The sequence below is a fragment of the Carassius gibelio genome, chromosome B14, assembly GCF_023724105.1.
Source record: "Carassius gibelio isolate Cgi1373 ecotype wild population from Czech Republic chromosome B14, carGib1.2-hapl.c, whole genome shotgun sequence".
NCBI classification, from domain to species: Eukaryota; Metazoa; Chordata; class Actinopteri; order Cypriniformes; family Cyprinidae; genus Carassius; species Carassius gibelio.
This window is the reverse complement of record NC_068409.1, coordinates 15,914,079-15,939,646: the sequence shown is the minus strand read 5'-3', so window position 1 is coordinate 15,939,646 and position 25,568 is coordinate 15,914,079. Positions and strand designations below refer to the sequence as shown.

The 25,568-nt window shown below is 36.3% G+C and overlaps 1 protein-coding gene across 2 annotated transcripts in view; it reads left to right on the top strand.

Moving 5' to 3' along the window:
- LOC127971415 (protocadherin Fat 4) overlaps positions 1-25,568 on the top strand; it is a 77,397-nt gene that overhangs the window by 21,553 nt on the left and 30,276 nt on the right. For both annotated transcript variants that reach the window (XM_052574419.1, XM_052574418.1), the window contains exons 2-6: positions 9,059-9,190; positions 13,381-13,642; positions 15,321-15,671; positions 17,084-18,006; positions 20,387-20,561. In XM_052574419.1, coding sequence (XP_052430379.1) covers positions 9,059-9,190; positions 13,381-13,642; positions 15,321-15,671; positions 17,084-18,006; positions 20,387-20,561 — 1,843 coding nt within the window. The remainder of the gene's footprint in view (positions 1-9,058; positions 9,191-13,380; positions 13,643-15,320; positions 15,672-17,083; positions 18,007-20,386; positions 20,562-25,568) is intronic.

Here is a 25,568-nt window from a genome sequence, read left to right as displayed (position 1 = left end):
TTTATTTCTGTGATGCTCCGCTGTATTTTCAGCATCATTCCTCCAGTCTTCAGTGTCACATGATCTTCAGAAATCAGAATAATATGATGATTTACTGCTCAAGAAACATTTCTGATTATTATCAGTGTTGAACACATTTGTGCTGAATAATGCTTTTGTGGAAAGTGGGATACATTTTATTTTTCATGATTCACAGATGAATAGAAAGTTCAAAACAACAGCTTTTATTCGAAACAGAAATCTTTTTTTACATTAGAAATTTCTTTTTTTCCATTAATTTCCTTTTAAAAAGACCCACAAACTTTTAAAAGCGTGTGTGTGTGTGTGTGTGTGTGTGTGTGTGAAGAGGGACTGAATCACTGTGGTTCTTTTCTCTCTTTATCACATTGACTTTCAGTCTTTCTGAATGTTACGGATGAGCTCTTCTCTCTCTCTCTGATGGTCGGTGTGTGTGTGTGTGTGTGTGTGTGTGTGTGTTAGAGAATGGAGGACACACACACACACACACACACACACACACACGTAGAGCTGTTAAATACTGTGCATTAATGAAGTCTCCTCTCTGAGAATGTCCCATCATTCCTCCCTCGTCCGACAGCAAATGAACGAGAATAAAGTGGAGAAAAGAAGGCCACTTCTTTGCATTTCTATAGGCCTGCCTCGCTTTCATCAGCGTCTCTCTCGCGCTTTAATCCAGAGGATTTATGGGTGAAGTAAAGACTGATAACGTGTGTGTGTGTGTGTGTGTGTGTGTGTGTGTGTGTGTGTCTTCTAAGTGTTTTCCATGCAGATGATGTTTTTGCACCTTGGGCTGGTTTCAGAAATCTCTATCTCAGGCTGTTTTCTCATCTCTTGCTCTCTCAGAGATGAAGTTGCTTTAACATCTCAGATCTTTCTCCTAGACAGAGGGAAATGGAGAATCTGCTGAACTCATAGATGTACCACTGATCAGAATAAACCCAGAATCCTGACGAGTCTTTGTGTGATTTCCAAATGAGCAAAGAGGGTCACTAATGAACAAATCAACAGCTTCGAAGACTCGCGCTCTTCTATCAAAATAACACTTTGATGGTTTAACGTCCAAAAATGAACAAGTTAATTCAAAAGTGCTAACATTTTAAATTTAAAGTTGTAAAAAAAAATATATATATATATATTATTATAAAAAATTTGAAAGAGTAATCTTCAATAAAAAATGTATTACAATTAAGATTATTAATATTATTACTCAATAATGAACTTATAATATTTTTGCAATAATATTTATTTTGTTGTATATTTTTATTTAGTCATAATAATAATAATAATAATAATAATAATAACTTATTTTCTCTTTCTCTCTCTGATATATAACGGGCTCGGGGAAGTTTCTTCATTCCTCTGAGTCTCTGTTCAAACCCTCGTCTGCCGTCTACACGAGCAGCTGTCTTCTGAGGGAGCGTCCCAAACCTGTCTGGATCACACTTCACTCACAGAATCTCTCAGACAGAATTAAGACATGATGAAGAGCCAGTCGTGAGCGTGTAGTGATTGTTCTGATCCAGTGTAGTGGAGCACTGGTCAGCGTCACACAAAACAGACTAATTAACGTTAGCGAGAGCCGCGGTTTGAGCAGAAGGAAAGCAGCGGGTAAATCATGCGTTTGAGACGGACTTGAGCACCGCTGCCAAACACAACAGCAGAGGAAGCTTCAGCATAAACAAGACAAGCCTACTCTTTTTCCTCCAACACTCTTTTCTTTCTTTTCCTAACCCAACAACAAGCACACACACTCACGGCGATGAGTTTTACTGCCATATTTTGTGTTGAAAATCCTCAGTCTTGCTGTTTTTGACTGTGATCGCAATCACGCATGAAGAAAAAAAGGCCATTGTTGTGCTTGCGATAGATTGAGATGTAGTGAGTTTTTGCATATAACACACAAATATCTTTTAATGGAGTCAGTAAAATAAACTTAATTCAATGCAAAGATTATCTTTCTGACCCCACTGGCGGATATTTTTTCTATTTTGAACATAAACTCACTTAATGTTTTAAGGATATTGTGAAAATAAAGTGGTCTGACTTAGAGTTACTCAGACTGGAGTAGAAATGAGACACATGCAGAGAAATCTGTGTTTGGATTGAGCTGTAGGTTTAGTGAAAGCTGCAGTTAGCCGTGATTATTACCTGTGTGTGTGTGTGTGTGTGTGTGTGCGTGCGTGCGTGCGTGTGTGTGTGTTAATTCTCTCGTGGTCATGGCAACAGGTCATTGAGAAACACACAAGCCCTCACAAACAAACACACAAACAAACAAATGGCCTCTTTGTTGGGAAACACAGACTAATGTGACAGGAAGTGTGAGTTTAGAGCCTCTTTCCCACCGTCAGACGACTGAAACATTAATGGAGAATCAGAATCAGAACGCACGCTAATTTTTACAGTCATTGTGTTCAAATAACACTCTGCTCATTTGAAATTCAGAATAAAGACTTTAAAAAATAAATAATTAAAATGTATTCACGTAATTTATGTACAGATTTTTGCATTAAATCAGCAATAAAAATAAAAATCGCGATTAATCGCAATATTGTCTGCGATTAATCGCAATTAATCGCATTGTTATGCATATGAATATATGAACACAAGTGTAATAATATTTGGTTTGCAAACACTTTAAACAAATAAGGAGCAGTGTTCCTTTTACATTGTAGCAGTTAAACCATTTATTGTAGCGTAAATCTCAGCTTATAACATTAATGTAATTAAATTAAATATAAAACAAGCCATTTGTCACTGCCAGGACATTAACGCTTTTATAGTTCATTATAGAAAAACAATATACCTTGAGTCCAGAGCCTCGATCGGACTCAAAACAACGCAGATTTTCAAAAGCGCAGATTTTCTGATACGTGCTGTATGATTGCTTTAATATTTCTAAGCGGCAAAAGCGATAGATGTGTAAAGCAATATATTGTGAGAGGGACGTGTGTTACCGTGTCCCATATGACTCAAAATAATAAACCACAAAGTTAACTAAATGGTTCACTCCACTGTGTTGAGTGAGTGCTTCTCCGCTGTCTTCACGTGCTATCGGAAACTTTCTATTTCCAACTTATAAGGTCATGATTACGAGCTCGTTGCATTCTTTTTGTTAAAATAACAGTGATGAGGTTAATGTTGAAGCTTAGCCTAAATAATTTGATCGGGAGCATCCTCCTGTGACCCACGATGTATTCAGAGCCAGTGAAGAACGGACTTTCATGAAAATAAAAACTGCGTTAACATGCGATTAAAATAGTTCTTGGCGTAAATCAGTTATTGCGTTAACGCAATACTTTTTTTTATTATTTTAAATTTTATTATAAAAAATGAGATTGCATTGAAATCATCATGCTCTTGTATTGAATTTAATTGTGTTTTCATCAAGATATTTTTCTTGATCAGAAACTAAACCAGCGTCACACAGGAGTCTGATGCACAGGAACTCAAAGAAAGACGTCAAATAACGAATGACAGCACTGCACTGAGGTCAGGTCACGACCCCAGGGTCACGAGCGCTTCCAGACCGTCACCTTAGACACGACAAATCACCGGCTTCTGACCTCCTGACCGACCCCACATCCAGAGAGAGAGAGAGAGAGAGAGAGAGAGAGAGAGAGATGCACAGAGAGAGAGAGAGAGAGAGAGATGCACAGACAGAGAGAGAGAGATGGAAAGGCGACTCTCTGAAAGAGATTCACACTGATTGTTCTTCCTCATTGACTTTCACTGAAGCAAACGTGAGAAAGATGGGAAGACACTCACGTCTATGGCTTACAAATGATCTTGTGAAGATGAAGAAGACACAATGAGAACAAAACATCTCTTTCTGAACTCAGATTTCTGACCCGGTCACAGGAGGAATACACCACACACATCTCATTCGAAGTTATCAAAACATTAATAAGAAATCATTTTAATCAGAAAGATGTACCATATAGTCATTTTAAATGTCTGCCTGTCGTTTTTTACTAGCACTGTGTGATTTGTGGAAAATATCTTAAGTGCGACTCAATTTCGATTAATTGCAAAGCCCTACGATTATTATTATTATTTTTTATTAAGTTTTAGTTAATAAGGACTCTGGTACATAAGATAGATCAATTGAGAGCCACGCCCCCATTTCTCAACATCCAATCCAAAACTGACGCACAGAAGCTAGTCCTGCCCTACCTTTTTCCTTCGGTGATAATTGATTGATCATTGATCTACTAAAGAATTGAGTGCAGCAGCACTAGACGACATGAAACAGTGTCTGCAACACACTTGACTTCAGCAATGTGATGGATTTCTGAATGAAACGATATTTAATGAGACAAGAGGAAGGGAAGGACTGGACTTTATCCATGAGGAAACAATTAGATGGGAAACAATGACTTAACAGTTACTAGACCCTGACAAACAGCATGTCATCTGTGTGTGTGTGTGTGTGTGCGTGCGTGCGAGTGTGTGTGTGCGTGTGAGTGTGTGTGTATGAGTGTGTGTCCTGTTGACCAGCAGCTGAAGGTGGGACGCAGTGAGTGTGTGGAGGTAATCAGAAGAGGGAAGAATATAGTTATTAAATTATCGAGTGTTTTCTTTGCTAAACTGAAGGCCATGAAACACTCGTCTTAATGAAGATTAACGACTCCGTTCTGACGAGAAACAGACGAGCCTCATTGTCTAAAGTTACTGAAAGAAGCATCGCTCTCTTTCGCTGCTTTCTGTTCCTCATCCTTCCTCTCTCTCTCTCTCTCTCTGTCTCTCTCTCTCCCTCTCTCTCTGTTTTCCGTGAATAGTCTCAGCGAGGGGGGAACTGTCTGTTTGGCAGAGCTTCATCGAGAGTCGCTCATGTTAAACACATCAACATTTCTCTCTGTTCATTTTCCACGTCTGAGACTGAACCCAGATCAGCTTCAGCGCCGCTCATCGACACAGAACCAGAGACAGGGTGGATTTTCATGATTTGAGTCGAGTGTTAACCCTTCGAGTGCTTCAGATGCTCTGATGAACTGGTTTTACTGCTGTCATGTGACGTCTGACTGAGGGCAGTGCATGATGGGAGTTGATGTTCTCCATCAGGGACTGATTAGATGCGCAGAAGTGTGTTTGCTGTATCTTGTGTCTCTGAGACAGTTAAATGTTGAGGTAGATTTAGAGAACTACTGTGTGAATAAACACCAACCTCTGGGATGCTTGTTTATTAACCCTATACAGCCACTGGACCATATCTGATGACATAAACGGTCAAACTCTGCCGTCTCTCTCTCAGTCTCTCGTCTTCTGTCTCTTATTGAGAGTTTAGAGTGATTTATCCAGTCAAAGCTCTTCTAGTGTAATTTCTTACAGCCTAAATCGCACCTGTGCAATAGTCATGCTGTCTAATCAGCATCTTGATATGCCACACTTGTGAGGTGGATGGGTCATATCAGCGAAGTAGAAGTGCTCACGAACACAGCTTTAGACAGATTTGTGAACAATAATTGAGAGATATAGGCCTATTGTGGGGGGGGGGGGGGGCAAAAACAAAAGTGTTGCATTTATAATTTAGTTCAGTGTATAACACACAAATGCAAGCTTTTTTTGGCTAAAGGCTCAAACTTAAAAAAGATGATTACATATCGTCAGGCTTTACAGAGTTGAGACTCTTTCACTGATTTCTGTGTTAATCTGAATCTTATTTGAGACGCACTGATATCAGACTAAACCACATGAAAACATGAAACTGTATCTCAGCTGTGTCTCAGAAACATACAGTACAGTAACATGAACCTTGTTTTTTGAAGCTTGTAAAGCACATTTGATTTAAAACTCATCGATCTTAACTTATCACAGTTTATCGTCAAACGTCTGAGCACTGGTTTGATTGACAGGAAGGTAGTTGGATGGAAATCCCATTGTTTGTCGGAGTATGGTGGAGCAGAAATGACCCTTTTTGATTCTCCGCTCTGAATCTGGACTCTTTGATTTTCTCACGTCTTGTATTTTGGCTCTTGTTCCGCAGCATTTAATTTAAACGTGTTCTGCTGTCGGTGAAGTCATTTCATTTGTGCGCAGCACCTCGCTGATGATGAGGTGTGAGAGCGTGTGCCTTTTATCACAGATTCGTGTTCTTTACATCAAACGTGTGACCCCTGACCTCATGCCTTGACATCATCAGCAATGACATCATGTCCAATCAGAGCGCGAATTGCTCTGCTTCACTCATTAACACAGCGAACGCATGCACGCAGGTACAAATGATCTCAAAATGACTTGTGTTTGCACATGAGTCGTGAATTCGATCCGGTTGGTCTGATTCTTGTTTTTTACGCTTTTTAAAATTGGATTTTTTATTTCTTTAAAGAAAATTAAACACTCTGAAATCCACAAAATAACCTAATGTAATGCCAAATATTGCACACTAAATGTTACTGTGCAATTCTTTAACAATAAATAATAAATATTTATTGTTATAAACAAAAATGTCAAAACAAAACAGTTGATGAAAAGTTGATAGATAGCCAATAATCAAACATGAATTATGTGAATATATTTTAATATACATATTAATGCATAGATAAACGTATGCATGTATTACTTTACAGTAATATATATTTGTATGGTGTATAAATTATTATTATTATTTCTAAATAATTTATCAAATAAATAATTTTTATTTTTATTGGAAATTATTAGGCATTTTTCATGAAAATGTTAAGTTCATGAAAAAAATAAGCTGATAAAAAAGCTATTAATTAAGATTGAATTAAATGTGAATCAATGTATATATATTAATATACATATTTATGCAAATATTATATCTAATTATATAATAATATTGTATAATTAGTTTATTATTATTTAGAAAATATAATAATAGTAATATAATAATAATAATAATAGGCGTAATAATTATTAAAAAGATCTGTTTTGATGGCTATGAGGAGCATTTGGTTTATTTTGCATTTAATCGTAAATCAAAAAAATAGTTTGTAGGGTGAATAGACAGACAGAAGGAGAATTATTGTCGAACTGAAGGATCAATTAAAACTGTTTTGGTCAAAACAAAGCTAGTTTGCTGAAGTGAGGTGAACTGAAACTCACCTTTCTATCTGTAACTTCAGCCGAATACTACACACACGAGAGACGGCTGTTTAATAATAGAGTCAAACAACCTGGAGCTGAGACGCCGAGCACTGAAACTCAATCTGTGTGTGTGTGTGTGTGTGTGTGTGTGATGTCTCTCACCTGTGTGAATTCTCATTAGACACACAGGTTTTCCCCGCTCTTCGCTGTTTTTGCGCGGCCTGTGCTTTGATACGACTCTCTCAGGGGATTGTGGGTAATCTCAGATCAGTGGATTGAATTATTCCTTGTCCCTCGTGAAGATGCGCTGGGGTTATTTACACTTCAGAGCGAACGAGTGCAGCGTAAATATTCATGTCTGTTGACTTTAGCGCGAGGAGGACGCTGCGCGGACACATATTTCTTCTTCTGTTGCGTTATTCTTGGCGTCCGAACGACGCGGATCACGCTGCTGAGAAAACAATCAGCTTTCCACCTCTGTACGGAGGCCAGAGAACGTTCTGCTGACGTTATGAAAACGCTATTTCTGAAAATTCAAAACATACAGCATTTAGTTATTTTTTTCACACGTTTTCAAAGCATTGCCACACAAAATACAGAATGCCTCTTGCAAAATAAAGCACTGTGTTCAAAATATCACAAACACATCTCAAAAGCAAACATTTGCAAACAGCTTTACCCTAATATTAATTCCTTTTAAGAAAAAAACATTTCTAGGTTATGTGAACGTTAGAGCAAACATTAAGGGGAACGTTACTTTAGAATGTTCTTTAAAGCATCTTAGACAAACATCAAACTAACGTTTCAATAAAACGTTCCATGAACGATGTATAAGTAATGTTTTTGTAGCGTTTTGAGAAGGTTATTAAAGATCAGATCACTTTGGATGAACGTTCTATTAATGTTACTGGAATAACGTTTGTTCATAGCGTTGAGAGAACATTGTCAGAGTGTTGTGGGAACGTTCCCGTCTTGATTTAGAAGAATAACATGAAGCAGTGAACACTGAATCTGTCTCTGGTGTTTTTCTGAGCTCACGGCTCTGTGATGTTAAATGCAGCAGATATTAAAGTTCTTCAGGACGAGAGGAGCTGTGAGTTTTGGGATCTGGCTGCTCTGCTCGTCTGGTTTTATGTGTTTTAACTGCAGATGTATTGAGTTATTGAATATCATGAGACGCTGTGGAATCTGACTGAATGAGTCGCGTTTGACAGTGTTGTTAAACAGCTCAGTTCTATATTAATGCTGCATTCATGTGTGGATGGAATTGTAATTAAGAAATATGTTGTGATTGCAAGATGACAAGGAACATTTCAGAAGACAAAAATCAATCCATGTTGACTGATGAGAGTAAAAGGCATCACTATATTACAGTAATTTACTGCGCTGCTGAAATAATATTGCTGAAATATTTTGAAACACTAGTAAATTTCATGAATAACTGCAAGAAATGTCAGATGTTACGATGTTAAGCTGCATGTAAATGCATTTGACAGATGTTTTCATCCAAAGTGCATTAAATGCATAACTTGTCAGTTCATCGATTTGCTCGGAATCTAACCCAAGAGACTGAATAAAAAATACAATTGACAAATCTAAATATTAATAAACACTACAATACGATAAATCTCAATGACACTAAACTACAGTGGTTTAAGACACGGCAAGGGTTGATTTCTGCAAAGTTGAAACAGTCAGCTTTGTGCTTTTGTAAAATTTAAGTTTTTGAAAAATTACATGAATGTTGTTTTGTTGCCTGAAACTTATAAAAAATATATATTTCTTGCATTTAACAGATGAGGAGGGAAGGAAGGAAGAATAAATTAAAAAAAATACATGTAAAACCATGTATTGCATTGGTGTTCTATCATGCTGTTTTTCCCGTTAGGACAGTTTTAGATGTGAAGTCTGAGGGGCTGTTTTATGCCAGCACTGGGTCTCTGTGAAGATCAGGATTGTGAGGGTGTTAATGTCTCTGTGTCTGTCTCAGGTGGAGATCACCCTGCAGGACGTGAATGATAACCCACCGGTGTTCCCCTCCGACTCGCTGGACATCACCATCCAGGAGAACATCAGCGACGGCTTCAGGATCCTGCAGCTCACGGCCACAGACGCAGATGAGGTAGAGACCACAGCTGTCACTCATGATGATTGATGTGATGATGATGGCTCTAGCTGCTGTGTGGCCCCGCCCCTAACTCTGTGATGCTCATGTCTACTGATCTCGTGTTCAGTCTGAACTATTAAACACTGCGACAGTAAACCAGTGAGCTCAAACTCACATATACAGACAACTAACAGAGTCACAGCCCTGAGCTATGATTGGCTGATCGCTATTGGACAGGTGGTGTTAGGGGCGGGGCTTCTCATTAGAGGGCAGATAATTAGCGCGATTGTTCAAGCTAAAACTATAACTAACTAATAAAAAAACTAACTAAATTGTTTTTTTGTTTTTTTTACTTCAAATGAAATAAACATATACTTGAAAAAAAATATATAAAATAAACATATATACTAGTTGCCAAGGGGAGGAAATCATTTAGTTTAATTTGATGTACTAAAATAACTAAAACTTAAACAATTAAAATTGCTGTTCTTAAATATAGATGTTAACTGGAATAAAATATTATAAATTATAATTTTAATATTTTAAAATAAATCTATGTTTACTTCTATTTCTAATAAATGAAATTAAAAATATGTAAATAAAAAATATAAACAGACATTGTGATTTCAACATGAATAAATATAACAAAATTAATGAAGCTAGATTAAATCAAAATACTGATTAAAGTAATTAATATTATGGAATAACACTTGTAATTAGAATAATTAGTCATGCACATGACTGCAAACAAGTAAATTATTGTTAAACGAGCAGTGTGTTTATGATTATTATAACATATGATAACAAATACCAGTTTGCAGCATCAAACACAGTCCAATAAACATAGTCCAGAATAATGTGGACGACACAATAATCAAAGAGCCTGAATATAAAAAAGGCTTCTTTTAAATATTAATTGCGATTGATTTAATCATTAAAATGTCAGTTTACAATTTAAATTAATCATTAAATGTTTTAAATAAGTTTAAGATTGCTTCGATATAACTATATAAATATATAATGAGTATAAATCAGTCCAGGAGGAGCAGCTGTGATCGGATCTGTGATGTTTTTCCCCTCTCCTATTCAAACTGAATGTGATGTTGGAACGCTGGGCAGGAATTCTGGGATGTTTGGGCTGTGTGACCGGAGTCCACGGCTATTCCTGTCCAGATCTCTAATTGTTGTTATTTTAGTACACCACGTTTAGATAAATGAAAATGAGGACTGCTTTCCTTGGCAGTGAGATGATCTAGTTGTTTGTGTTGTTTTGTTTGAGTGAGCATGTGTCTGATGAGGATGTGTTGTGCTGGTTGAGGTTGAGGATAGTGCGGTCAGTCGGTCAGAGGAAGCAGGTCTTCTCTCTCTCTCTCTCTCTCTGTCTCTCTCTCTCTCTCTGAGTGAGTTTCCGTATGTCGTTCGGTCGCTGTAGATCCAGTTCTGAGCGCTCAGCATCCGCGGCCGGAAGAGTGGGCGGCTCCAGGTGGCTGATGGGAAATCCAGAGATCTGCTCTGATCTATTGCAGCAGGAGCTCAGGAATCACATTCAACATTTTCTCAGAGAAAAACACAGGATTCAGAGGATTTAAACATTGAACATTAAATGTGTGTATGTGCATATATTGGTTAAAGGGTTTATACATATATATATATAAAGGATAGTTTAAGGAAATATATTAAGGATATTTGTGTGTTTATTATAGTAAAATGCATGCAGATTTCTATAGTTAACTACAAAAGTAAAACCAAAACAATAAAAAACATTTTCAAAAACATTACTTAAACTCAAATATAATTAAATATGTATTTTTTAAAAGTAGACTTTACTGTATTTCAGCTAGTTGCAATGAAAAAAGTAATATTATTTTCATGTGTTTCATGTAGTAATTTAAAAATAATAATAAAGAAAAATATTTAAATATAAAAAAAAAATACTTTTGTAATGAAAAAATTATGGGAAAAAACTAAGATCAAAATAAAAACAAATATATAAGAATATTTTTTTTTTTAATTATTATTAAAATAATATATGTAGCATAAAAATGTAAGCCTACTTTAAAGACCATTTTTATTTTAGAATTATTTATATACCATTATAGTTATTTATTAATATTTTGAATAAGCTGTTTTTTATATTTTCAGTTTTCAATTTGTTTTGTTTTATTTTAGTGAATTTATTGTATATTTTTTTTTATCAATTTATTAATTTTTAGTTTTTATTATATAAATATATATCAATTAGTTCCCAAGGTCAAGTTTCTCATTTTAATTCATTTATTTAATCTAGTCATATTTTATATGAATCTAATCTAGTCATATTTTATTGTAGCTTTATTTTTAAAAAATGTATTTTTTTTTCAGCTTGGTGTAAAATGAAAGTAAAATGTCTAATGTCTTACAGTAAAATGCTCGGAGCCCAGAGCGGTACTCTATTGATTGAGCACAGTATATTCACTTGAGTCTGAGTCTGAGAGGCGATGCTGCGGTGACTCTGTAACCGGATCCTGATCTGCTGCTCTTTGATCAGCTGTCGTCTCTGAACTCGTATTGTCCTGCGCTCAGTCCTGGACGTCCCGATCTGTCGCTGGCGTTATTCTCTGCTCGTCAGGATCAGATGTGTAGCGTCTGAGAGCCGCGGGGATCAGGGGATCCATTAGCTGGATTTATAGAGGAAGCGTATATCCCTTCAGTGCTGTCTCTCTCTCTCTCTCTCTCTCTCTCTGTCTCTCTCTCTCTCTCTCTCTCTCTCTCTCTCTCTCTCTCTCTCGCTCGTGTGCTGTATATGTGGGGTTGTGTTTCTGCAGACTGCAGATCTGACTTCAGGAAACGCAACACCAGCCTAGAAATGAAATCCTTTCACTCTCACTAATTGGTCCTGCTGTAAACTGAAGTTAATGTGTGACGTTACACACAGACATGTTTGTTTCAGTATTTTGCACACCACCTATTTTAGAATAATTTATATAATATTATAGTTGTTAGTAATATTCTGAATTAGCTTTTATTTTATATTTTCACTTTTCATTTTAGTTTCTATCATTTATTTCCAGTTAGTGATTTCAATGATTTCAATACATTTCTCAAGATGTTCCATTTAATATTTATATTTTAAGCATATGTGTGAAGGTTTGATGTTATGCACAGACATATTTATTATTCAGATAATTTATTCTCATATTATTTATATAATATCATAGTTTTTAGTAATATTTTGAATTTGTTATTTTTATATTTTCAGTTTTTTTTATTTTATTTAAGCAAATGTGTGGAAACTTTGACATTATGCACAGACACGTTTATTTTATAGACCGTTTATTTTGAATTAGCTTTTATCTTTATATTTCCAGTTTTCATTTTAGTTTTTTGTAATAAAAAGTGTTGTTCAAAAAGTTTTTATAATTAAATATTAGTATTCAATATTGCTGTTTAGTTATATATATATATATAAAAAAAATGCATTTATTCTATTTCTTTTTTTATTTTATTTTAGTTTTATTTACATTTTAATAAAAAAATTGTGTTTTTCACATTTTTATTAGTTTTATTTCTTAGTTTTTATTATTTCAAGTACCGTATTTTCCGGACTATAAGTCGCACTTTTTTTTCATAGTTTGGCAGGTCCTGCGACTTATAGTCAGGTGCGACTTATTTATCAAAATTAATTTGACATGAACCGAGAGAAATGAACTAAGAGACATAAACCGAGAGAAAACATTAACGTCTCCTGTAGTTCTCCTGTAGTCTACATAGAGGACATAGAGCGCCCTCTCGCGGCTGTAGATGTTAATGTTTCTCTTGGTTCTTGGTTCGAAATATGCGACTTATAGTCCAGTGCGACTTATTTATGTTTTTTTTTTCTCATCATGACGTATTTTTGGACTGATGCGACTTATAGTCTGAAAAATACTGTAATTGTAATGCTCCAATGTAAACTTAATTTAGTAAGTTGCCAAGACAACATTTCTCATTATCAAGTGTTTCATGCAATATTCATATTTTATTTCAGCTTTATTTAAATTAAATGTGTGAATATGAGATGTTACACACAGAGATCATTTTTACTTATTTTCTTAATAATTTTGTCTTGATTTTCAGTATAAATATCTAAACATTCTGAAACTTGCTTTCTGAAAAATCGATCAAAATAGAGTGAGTTTTGTCTCCTGTTTGAATGAAGTTTGTGACTGAAGCGGTGTTTTGTGCAGGGAGCGAACGCTCTGGTGACGTACTCCATCATCAGCGGCGCAGACGACAGCTTCTCCATCGACCCGGAGTCCGGCGAGCTGACGGCTATCCGGCGTCTGGACCGCGAGCGCAGATCCAAGTACTCACTGCTGGTGCGAGCAGACGATGGCCAGCAGTCCTCCGACGTCCGGCTCAACATCACCGTCAGCGACGTCAACGATCACACGCCACACTTCTCACGCAACGTCTACTCCTTCGACATCCCCGAGGACACCAGTCCAGGTATGAGACATGATGATGAGGATCAGTCTCACAGAGTTCTTTTAATCGCAATTAATCGCGATTAAAGCTGCAGTAGGGAACTTTGGTAAAAATATATTTTTTACATATTTGTTAAACCTGTCATTATGTCCTGACAGTAGAATATGAGACAGATAATCTGTGAATAAATCAAGCTCCTCTGGCTCCTCCCAGTGTCCTATTGCCATTTGCAGAAATGCATCGCTCCCGGTAAAAAACAACCAATCAGAGCTGCGGTCCGTAACTTTGTTTGTGTTCAAAATGTAGAAAAATGTATATAATAAGCGAGTACACCATGGATCCATTTTCCAAACCGCGTTTTTAGCTTGTCCTGAATCACTAGGGTGCACCTATAATAAGTGTTTATATTCAGACTATTTTAGATTGCTTCGGGGATACCGCGGCGGAGTAACCCAGTACCTTTGTGATTCTTCATAGACATAAACAGAGAGAAGTAGTTCCGGCTACGATGTTCTTCCGCAAGGCGCAAGCAGTTCTGTTTATTAACCGCTAGAGCCTCAAAAGTTTGATGACATACTATATGTTTGTGTACTGCGCATATTTTAGGGATGGGCGATATCTTATAGTTTGTGATATATTGGTAAAAACTCTCCCCACGATAATAACGATAAAGTGTAGTTGTTGACATATTTCTGTGTGCGACATCATGGAAGGCGGACGTGAAATTGAGGAAGAGTTTATCGCTAAACGAGGAGCTCCTTCTGGTTTGGTCAGGGCTGTACAGTACAGTACAGTTTTGCATGTGTTTGAGTGTTTTCAAACCTGTTGTCCAACAACGATATCATTTATTAACATGCTTTTTCTCTAAATTAACTTCATAACATCAGTCGAATGTCTGAAATGAGTTTTTGTGATCAGACGTGGTTGTTTCATATCACGTAATGAGGCACAAAGCTTCTGGAAGTAAAAACTCATGGTGAAATTGATTTTTAACAGTAACTGATAAACCATGAAATATTATTATTATTATTATTATTTAATTAGCTTCTTTTTTTTATCAAAATATTTTTTTGTTAAATATTACTATTAAATAGGACTACTTAGTTCTATTAATTTATATTAATTTATTTCTTATTTCAGTTATAGTTTAAGTCAATATATTATTTTAAATATCATAATATTAATAATATAGTTAATATAGTTAATGCTTCATGCATCATTAAATCAATACATTTTCATTTTACCAAACAAATTTTTTGTTATGTGCTTTTGATATTTTTATTAGTTTTATTAAAAAAATTAAAGTTAAATATTACTAATATTATTTATTTCATTTCAGTTTTAGTCATAGTTTTTTTAATTAAATATTATGTAGTTATATTACAAAAATTATTATTTCAGTTCTAGTTAATTTGTAGGTTTCATGTCAAAGGCCGTGAGCTCCGAGGTTATTAATTAATGGTATTTTCTTTTGATAAAGCCATCAGACTGCATTATTTCAACTTATATATATATATAATCAAGCTGAACGGCAGAATTCACAAGTGAAAAACTACATTTTTCATGATGCGTCAGAGAAACTTTCAATAATGACAGAATCAACACAAGCACATTCACTAAAACTCCAGTTGCTTGTTTGTGATTGGTCAGTGAACATCGTTGTATAATTACTAAGATTCTGTTGTGGTTTTCCATCGAGGTTCGATCGTGGCGGCGATTCTGGCTAGTGACTCTGACTCGGGATCAAACGGAGAGATCACGTACTCTATAGAGGAGGATGATGAGGACGCCACCTTCCTCCTGAACCCCGTCACCGGCGTCTTCAACATCAGCCGAGCGCTGGACTACGAGTCTCAGCAGTACTTCATCCTGACGGTCCAGGCCCGGGACGGAGGTGGTCTGTCCAGCTCTGTAAGGGTCTACTTCAATCTTCTGGATGTCAATGATAACCCTCCACACTTCAGCAGCTCCGTCTACAGCAGCTCGGTCCTGGAGAGCGTGAGTCCTGGAGCGAGCGTCCTGAGCCTGAGCGCCGCTGACGCCGACGACGGTGAGACGCTACAATACAAGCCTAAAATATTCAACTGAGATTTTAAGTTTGGTTTTCCATCATTTAATCAACAATTTCATGGGAAAAAGGGTTTTGTTATTGATATTTTAAATAATTTTATTTTGAAAATATTATTTATACATTATTTTGTACATTTTTTGTGGCATTTATTTTATTTGGATTTTTTATTTTATTGACATTTTTCATTTTCCTTTCCTGTGGTTTAATTAAATATTAGTTTTTAAATCAACATGCAAACCCCAATTTCATTCATGGTTACAGGTTTTATTATTATTATTTTTTATTATTTTAAAATTAATTATTTTTATTTTACTTTTTTATTATTTAATTAATTATTATTTATTAGGTTGTTAACTGTTTTTTTCTTTTTCTTAATTAGATGAAAAATGTTCATCTGCACTGAATGAAATGAAAACAAATATCTGCAGTTGCAATTTTCAACATTTTGCCATCTTGGCTGATTCTTACATTATTTACTCTGTTTTCTAGAACAGTAAATTCATTTAAAATCACATTTTAGTGTAAGAATGTTCAAAACATCATTTACTCCTTGTTTTTAACAACATTTATGTGGTTTTCTTCAACAAGAAAAGTTAAAGTCAGCACATTTCAACACAGTATTTAGACTCAGGCTAGTCTGGTCTAGTTCAGACTGCGGTTAGTTTAGTACAGGCAGGGTTTGGGTGGATCATGTCTGGGTCATATCAAAATGAATAAAAGGAAAGAAGAGCAGATATGTGGCACAAAGGAGCTGCAGGCTGGATTCTGAGCCGCACATGTTTCTGTTGAGAATCCCGTCTCAGACTCTAATGTGGTTATGCTGACCTACATTTGTGCCTGTGGCTTTCCTCCCGCTCTTCTGTAAGCAAGCGTGTTCATGAGCACACAGTGTCCTCAACACGTTTCTGACCATATGAGAGCCTCCTGACCCCTGACCTCTGACCCCTGTGTGTTTAGTAAACGAGGCCAGTGTGGTTCCACATGAGCGGCCAGCATTACAGACGCTCAATTAGAGCTCATTTACTGTGAACGGAGCAGATCTGTATCACACACTCGCTGTACTGTAACACGTCTGCACAAACACAAACACACATTATACTGCAGAGATCCCTCTTCACATCCGTGCTGTTAAACAGCCAAAGTCAGGATTTCTGTTTAGAAACGGACTAACCACACAATACTCAAACGTACAGTTTCCCAAACCTTTTGTCAGCTGTGAACTTTAACTTGAATATTTAATTTCAGTTTAAGTTTTTAATTTTAGATTAGTTTAAGTCAGGGTTATATATATATATATATATATATATATATATATATATATATATATATATATATATATATATATATATATATACACAATTAAATATAATAGCATTAGTGTTGTTTTCCAGGGATGAATGCGGAGCTGCATTACACCATCGCTTCAGGAGACCCTCAGTCACAGTTCACCATCACAAACACTGGCGTCTTACAGACCAGGAAAGCTCTGGACCGAGAGACGCAGTCGTTTTATAACCTCGTCATCACCATGAACGACCTGGCTCCGTCTCCCATGAGCCGCTTCACCAGCACCGCACAGGTGTCCATCATCCTCCTGGACGTCAACGACTGCTCTCCCACATTCACATCGCAAACGACGGCGTATATTCAAGAGAACACACCGGTGGATACACTGGTGTTCACAGCGCAAGCTAGCGACGCTGACAGCGGTCCCAACAGTTACGTGGAGTATTCCCTCAAAGGGCCGTTTGGGAATAAATTCAGCATCGGGAACATCGACGGCGGCGTGACTCTGGTGGGCGAACTGGACCGCGAGGAGATGGCCAATTACTCGCTGACCATCGTGGCCACGGATAAAGGCGAGCCGCCGCTTTCCTCCAGCATGGAGGTCACGATGATCGTGCTGGACGTGAACGACAACACGCCTAGCTTCTCGCAGAACATCTACGACATCGAGATCGAGGAGAACACGCTCAGTGGCACCGACGTCCTGCAGGTGTTCGCCAGCGACGCCGACGAGGGAACCAACGGCCAGGTGCGCTTCTCCATCGCCGGAGGGAACCTGAACTCAGACTTCCGGATCGACTCGGTGACGGGAGTGATTTCTGTGGCGAGGCTGCTGGATCGTGAGACGCGCTCTGCGTATTCTCTGCTGGTGCAGGCAGCGGATCGGGGCAGCAGTCCTCGAGTGGATCGCGCCACCGTTAACATCGTGCTTTTGGATGTTAACGACTGCACACCTGTGTTTAAGCTCTCGCCATACAGCGTCAGCGTACAAGAGAACTTAGGAAACCTGCCCAAGAACATCCTACAGGCAAGTGCATGGCATTTATGCTATTGAAATTATCGCAAATAGGTTTCCAATCATGCATTTAACAGATGCTTATTTCCAAAGTGATTTATGAAAGAGGAACTAGTTGAAAATTGACAAACAGCCTCTGAGGTCACATTTGGTGTATGTTTGGTAAATTATTAATGGAAAAATTTAAGCATTTCCAAAATTATAGTAAATATGTTTTTAATCATGCATTTAGCAGATGCTTATTTCCAAAGTGATTTATGAAGGAGAAATTGACAGTTTTCAAAATGACTATTTTGTGTAATCAATATTGGGAGAAATACTTTGAATTTGGAATTTGTGATTCTAAATATATTTAAAATCTGTTGGATATTGTAAATCCAGTATCTAAATATCTTCAGTACATTTTGGCTCTATTAAGATTTAATAGTCAAGAATGAACCCAGTGTCCGATGTGACAAACTTGTAATTACGACTTTGGCGGGAAATTGCTGATAGCATTAGTTCATCTCATTAGATTGGGCGGCTTTGGTTCTACATCATTTAGAATTTTTGCTGTAACGTGCAGAAATGCGAGAGCAGATTCCCAGCACAAACCACGCTCTGTGGCTGGAATGGCTTGTGTGTTTGACGGAGAGGCTGGAATGATAAATGCTGGCTTCCCAGCGCAGGGTGACCGAGTGTAAACGCTGAAGGTAATATGCCACGGCCAAATGACATAGTGAGGGTGGTCTCCAGTGTCCGAGTCAAAACAAACCTCACCTGAGAGTGAAATGAGCTGGAGTCACGGCTCCTCAGGTGTGCCAGCGCCAGAGTCTCACGCAAACCAACACTGAACCCAAACCAGGCATTTTACAGACCTACAACACAGAATGAGAATAACTACACAGAATAACACATTCAGCTCATAAAGACATCATTGTTTTGACCATCATTTAAAGATTACAGATACCTATCTAACAATGTTCTAGTACATTTTTTTGCACCCATATATTTGTTTTAAATATTATAAGTTTTCTTGTTGCGATTATAACGTCATTTAAAAATTACAAAAACGTTTCTTAGAATGTTCAAAGTACAAATAACGTTTCAAGATTGTTTATCTCGGAACGTTTTTTTCTCAACATTCTGAGAATCCAATATTCATAAACGTATAAGTAATTTCCATAAACATTACTTTAAGAAGGACTTGTATAACTTAAAAAAATAGCGAAAGTTGTGAGAACGTTACTTGATGGCTTGTTATATAAAAGCTGATTAGAAACACTGACGATCTCTGGTGGGTGCAAACGTATCACCTTTTGGTGAAATTTTCCTTTTTAAATCCAAAATAGGTCATTTGTGTGATTTGTGTAGATCTGACTTCTACACTCACAAATCCTCAACAAACAAACAAAGCATAGACGATGTAAATAAGAGATTCATTAAGCAGTGTGTGGTTACAGTCATTGATTGAGACAGGAGTTTAAATTTTTAAATTTTTGTTTTAAAGTTTTTTTGCTGTGCTTTTAAAAGGATTGATGTACACATATATTGCAGTGTTTTAGGAGTGACAAACGTGTATGTTTATACGATATTAGGGTATGTGAATATACTGTAAGCTAATGAGTGATCATTTTTTATCATCATCTACTTGTTTCTTGGGGTAACATCACGCCATTTTCATTGTAAAAGTGTTTGTTTTCCATCAGGTGTCTAAACTGAAGCATGGCTTGTTTTCCATGAGAAATGAGAAATGTCTTCTTAGATGCAACTCTTACTGCACAACTCTAGAGTTAAAAACATAATGAAGTGTTTAAAATATTACATCGTAGTCATCTTTTTCAGGGTGATTAACATTGTTATTGTAGTAGCGTTAATAAATTATGGTTGTTATTTTTTGTTTGTTGATTTTAACATTTTATTTTAGTACATCAAGTTAAGTTTAATGAAAATGAGAAATGGAAACTTCTTTGGAAACTATCCTAAATTGAAGGGTTTTTTTTTTCAGAGCAGTTCACAGTTAATGAATATCACGCATTTATGCCAAATGATTGCTTATGTTATACTGTTGATGAATTATGACTGTGTTTACTTGATGGTGTTGGTAGATGGTTTCAAGATGCATATTTAAGCTCCATCGTGTTTAGAAATCAGCAGCTGGAAGTAGCAAACCAACGACATTTCAAAATAAGAGTCCTGGTGTATTTCAACCTTGCTTATAATGAATAGTCCTGAATTACACATAAAATATTTTACTTCTCTTTTTTTCTGGATATTAATGGTGTTTTGGATACACAATGAACTGTATCTGACCTTTAATTCACCGTGTGGGCTTTGAATGTGAGATGGCATGATTGTTTTGTTCAGTAGGGACTGGTGTTGAATCCTAAAGCAGGTTTGTGTTGTGTGGCAGGTGGTGGCTCGTGATGATGATCTGGGCAGTAACGGTCAGATCAGTTATTCCCTGAGCAGCGGGAACGACGCGGGAGCATTCAGCCTCACATCCAGCGGTCAGCTGAACCTGATCCGAACGCTGGACAGAGAAACCCAGGACAAATACACGCTCATCATCACAGCGCACGACGCAGGTAAGACCGGCTCGAATCCTGACCCAAACCACTGCAAGCTCTCTTTTTAAATGACAATAATGAGCCGAAACCCCAAAGTCAATCCTGTTAATCCAGCATTAGAGTCCACACGTTTACCTGCCGTAGTTTATCCATGTTTTATGCACTGTTTCCATCCGAAGATGCAAATCTTGTTTTCCTTCTGAATTCAAATGTATTTTTGTGACACCATCGATTGTTTTGGATCATGAACTCACTTCATTTTGATACGTAGAACAAGACTGGAAAGAATCTCACTTACACTATTTAAAAGTTGCTTTATTAATATTTGACATACATTCTCATAACATTACCAGATCAGCGTTCTCAAAATGTCTTCATGACGTTATTTGTAACAAGAACCCTGGACATTTGAACGCTCTTAGTAGATTAAAAACAAACCTTCAAATCACCACGTTTTAGGGAAAAGTAAAGTTAGAAGAACATTGGAAGAACTTTTTCTGTACCCGCGACAAGGACATTTGAACGTTTTAGACACATTTCAAAGCAATGTTATTCTAACCTAATTTTGCTCCAGGGGTCACAGGATTTTCCTTCTCCAGGAAATGGATCTTAATTTGAGAATGTTTAGATATTTGTACTGGAAAACAGGACAGAAATACTGACGATAACATCATTTTTTACGCTGTTGTTGCCAGAATTGGGGGTTTATTTCAATCTTGATTTTGGGATGAATTTGGATTGTTAGTATTTTTACAAGAGTTAAAACCGTTCTGAAAGAAGTGTTTGCTTTCACAAGAGATGCATAATCCTCTTGGATGGTGAGTGCATGTTTTGTGGTTTTCTGTGTGGAGCCATGCTTCCAGAACTTGTGTGTAAGCTAAAGAAAAAAGTGAGAAAAAACATGCCGGGGTTTTAGTTGGGTCTTGATTTTGGGATGAAATGTGACTCAGAGAAGTTCTTGACAGGTTTCACCCTTATATTGTTAAGTAAGTTTGTAGTAAATATTTCCGCTGTTGAACTTGAGTTGATCTGGAGCTGATGTTAATCTGTTGTTTGGGAGGTCCTGATGTGTGTGTGTGTGTGTGTGTGTGTGCTCCTCTGAGGTCACATGACCTGCTGTAAAGACAGGGATTTGCTCTGGACATCAGCGAGAAGTTTTGAGGATAAATACTGTCCTGTATCTGCCAGGAGCAGGAAACGGCTCTGGAGCCGAGAGCCAGTCAAACCATGACTGATGTTCTGGCCCGGACACAATCTGCAGACCTTTTCCACATTTTCTACACCGTTTTTACTAGTAAATCTGAAGAAGTCGGGTTTCAGCGTGATCCGATTTGTTTATTGTGACTCGCAGTTCTGCTTTAAGGCAAAATTGGTTATGAAAATGAACAATTTTCTACTTTAATTGCTGGAAATTATGGTTTGGAATGGTTTTAGCTGATCTGAAATGCCCTCGAAACCCCTGAAATATTTTTTTTTTGTATGATCATAGTTTTGATGATAGTTACATGAACAGACAAAAGTTTGTGAACAGTAAGAATATTCATGTTTTTATAAAGAAGTCTCTTCTGCTCACAAAAATACAGTAAAATTTGGAAATGTTTTTATGATTCTGTGTGAATCTGTGTTAAAGTGTAATGTATTTCTGTGATGCTCCGCTGTATTTTCAGCATCATTCCTCCAGTCTTCAGTGTCACATGATCTTCAGAAATCAGAATAATATGATGATTTACTGCTCAAGAAACATTTCTGATTATTATTTTGAAAACATTAATATTTTAACTTTTCATTATTTAAAGAAGAAACCACTCTGATGTATAGTTGAGGCTTAATACTGTTGAAAAGCACTTTTCACTTGTTTGTCTTCATATAAAATACTGCATGCAGTTGATTCAAACAATGGTACAAACATCATTAAATGTAAATTTGTGATAATCGCAATTACAATTTCAAGGGAATAATCAACAATTTTTGTCATAATCGTGTAGTACTATTGATAATAATAATAATAATAATCAGAAATGTTTCTTGAGCATCAAATCAGTATATTATTATGATTTCTGAAGATCATGTGACACTGAAAGAATTTTGCTTTGATCACAGAAATAAATGAGAGATTATATTCAAATAGAAAACAATTATATCAAATAGTGAAATATTTAAACTTGAACTTCTGATTAAATAAATGCAGTCTTGATGAGCATCTTTCAGAAACATGATTAGAGTGATAAAACATCACTGATCGTTATGGATTAATATCCTCGTTATTGTAAAGCGAGAACAGCTGAACTACGGTTTTCTTCTCTAAAACCAGCCTGAGCAGATCATGAAACCAGTTTAGCCCAGATCACGCAGATATACGTTTATCACAAGTAAAGCCTGAGTAATGCTCAAGTGTTTACTGGTGTTTGTCTCTGTTTGCGCTGAACTCTGCCAGAAAGCTCCGAAGTCTCCTCCAACACTCGTGAAGCAGAAACACACTCCCTAAACACCGCAGAAGCAGCTCGTATAGAGACGGAGCCCGTCTGAAACACTTCCCTGTCCCATTCCTGGCTCTCCAGTAGATTTGGGAGTCGTTCAGCAGACAGCTTCAGATCTCATCAACCTTCAGGCTTTGTTCACCGTCTGAACCTTAATAATCAGCTTTCATTCTGCTTATTAAAGCTGATTCTGTAGAGATGTGTTACAGACACAGGGGGAATAAAAACAACAACAACAAAAAAGTTCTAACTAAACACACCCGGGATTGCCAGAAAAAAAAAAAAGTCTGAAAAATCACAATTGCAAGAATAAGTTGCAATTATTTATATATAAATATATACATTTCTGTGATGGAAACAAAAAAAAAAAAAGTTAAAATTACAAGATGTAAATTCAAAATTGAAAAAAAATATATTTCAAGATATAAACTCAGGATTTAGATTTTTTTCACAGTTTATATCTTGCAATTCTTACTTTCTGTTCTCGCAAAACTGTGAGAAAACTAAAGAGAACAAAGTTTGAGAGAAATTTCCTTTTTTAATTTATTCTTTTAATTTTTCCTTGACTTACAATTTTCTTTAAGTTTTTTTTTTTTTTTTGCTAAAAATTTTGTAACTGTTTGTCATTAAACTCAAGGCAAGGTTTGACTTTGATATATGATTTTAAAGCGTAACATTCCCATATTATATTGCACTGACATTAGCTTAAAGAAATGTTTACATTTTTTACACGTTTCATTCATTTGCAAACTCTAGTTTGGTGAACCCTGTTGTGGTTTATTCTTTGCAAACTCTCCGAATCTTGTTTCTGTGCATGTACAGTATCATGTGAAAGTTTCTGTTTCTAGCTTCACATGTACATGACAGGAAGTGGAATATTAGGAATAATAAGTGATCAGCTCAGAAAGGCCTGATGTTAGACGCTCCACTCTTCTATAGTCTCGACCTTTGACCTCGCGCTTTTCTTTGTCCCTAGAAATCTCCACGATATCTTTCCATATGATCTGTGTCTCTGAAGGAAAGCTGGCAGCGCTGGGAGAGATCTTGGCAGGCCGGCGTCATTATTTAGAAATGTGTGTTTTTCTGTGGAGTGTGGAGGAGAGGCCAGCAGTAAAAGGTGCTTTACAAGAGAGAGAGTCGAGGGTTTATTCTGATGTTGGCAGCGTTTCTGAGGATAAACATGGACTGCTTGGCACAAAACTGAGAGAGAGGCACATGAGATCTCTTTAATATCTCAGGAGTTTCTCGTCTCTCCAGTGATCTCACGTGTGTCTCCTGTAGAGTCTCATTCAGAGATCAACGAGAGCCAGGGTCATCATCGTTAACTAAAACTAGAGCCATGCAAAAACTTTGGGGGAAATAAATAAATAAAAAATAACTTAATCATCATTAAACCCATTAAGCTCAAATGGATAAAACTAAACAATAAAAAGATATTTAAAACTTTTGACATATTTATAAAAATAAAAGATTTAATAAAAATTATAAATATTTCACCAAAATTACAACGAAAACAAATATATAGTGATACAATTACAATATAAATGATTTAAATAAATAATACAATTGTGCTTTCAAAAACTGAATCCTGATTAATTGCATCCAAAGTAAAAGTTGGTTTACATAACGTGTGTGTACTGTGTATGTTATTATGTGAATACACACACATACAGTATATATTTATATGCATTTACATGAATATATTTACATTCATATAATTTATATATAAATATATTTAAGAAACAAAAATTCTGAAATGTATACTTTATGTGTGTGTGTATATACATAATAAACATGCAAAGTACACACACATATACTGTGTAAACAATAACTTATTTTGGATATGAATAATGGCTATTAATCGTGTTTCACAGCACTCAAATGATAAAATAATAAACAACAAATGCACACAATAAACACAAATAAACTGCAGTAAAATCTATAGAATGAGCCATTAGTGACATTAACAGAATATAACACACACACACACTCACATACACTCACTCACACACACACACACACACACACACACACAAATACACACATACACTCATCGACACACATGCACACACTCACTCACATACACTGACTCACACACACGCACACACACACAAACACACACACACACACACACACGGCGGTCTGAGGGAAGTTTATCAAGTGCATGTGAACATTCCAGAACTGAAGCAGCGAGCGAGCGACTCCAGCTCATTGTGAGGGGTGTTTTTCATCAGGTCCACAGCAGTTCATTTGAGGAGATCTTATTTGGCCCTGATTCACCGCAGTAAAACCTCAACACACTTACAGTCAAACACATTCTCTAAATCTACGGTTTATATCAGCTGTACACTTAACTAAAAGCTACAATTTTGTGTTTTTGTTTCTTGAAATGTTAACTGAAAAATTGTATTTCAGCTAGTTGCTAGTCAAACATTTCTCATTTCAATTTAGTTGTATTTAGTAACTAAGTAAACAACAAATGTATAAAAAAGAAGCTATAGAGACATTAAAATATAACAAAAACACAAGAAATGTAACTAACAAAATT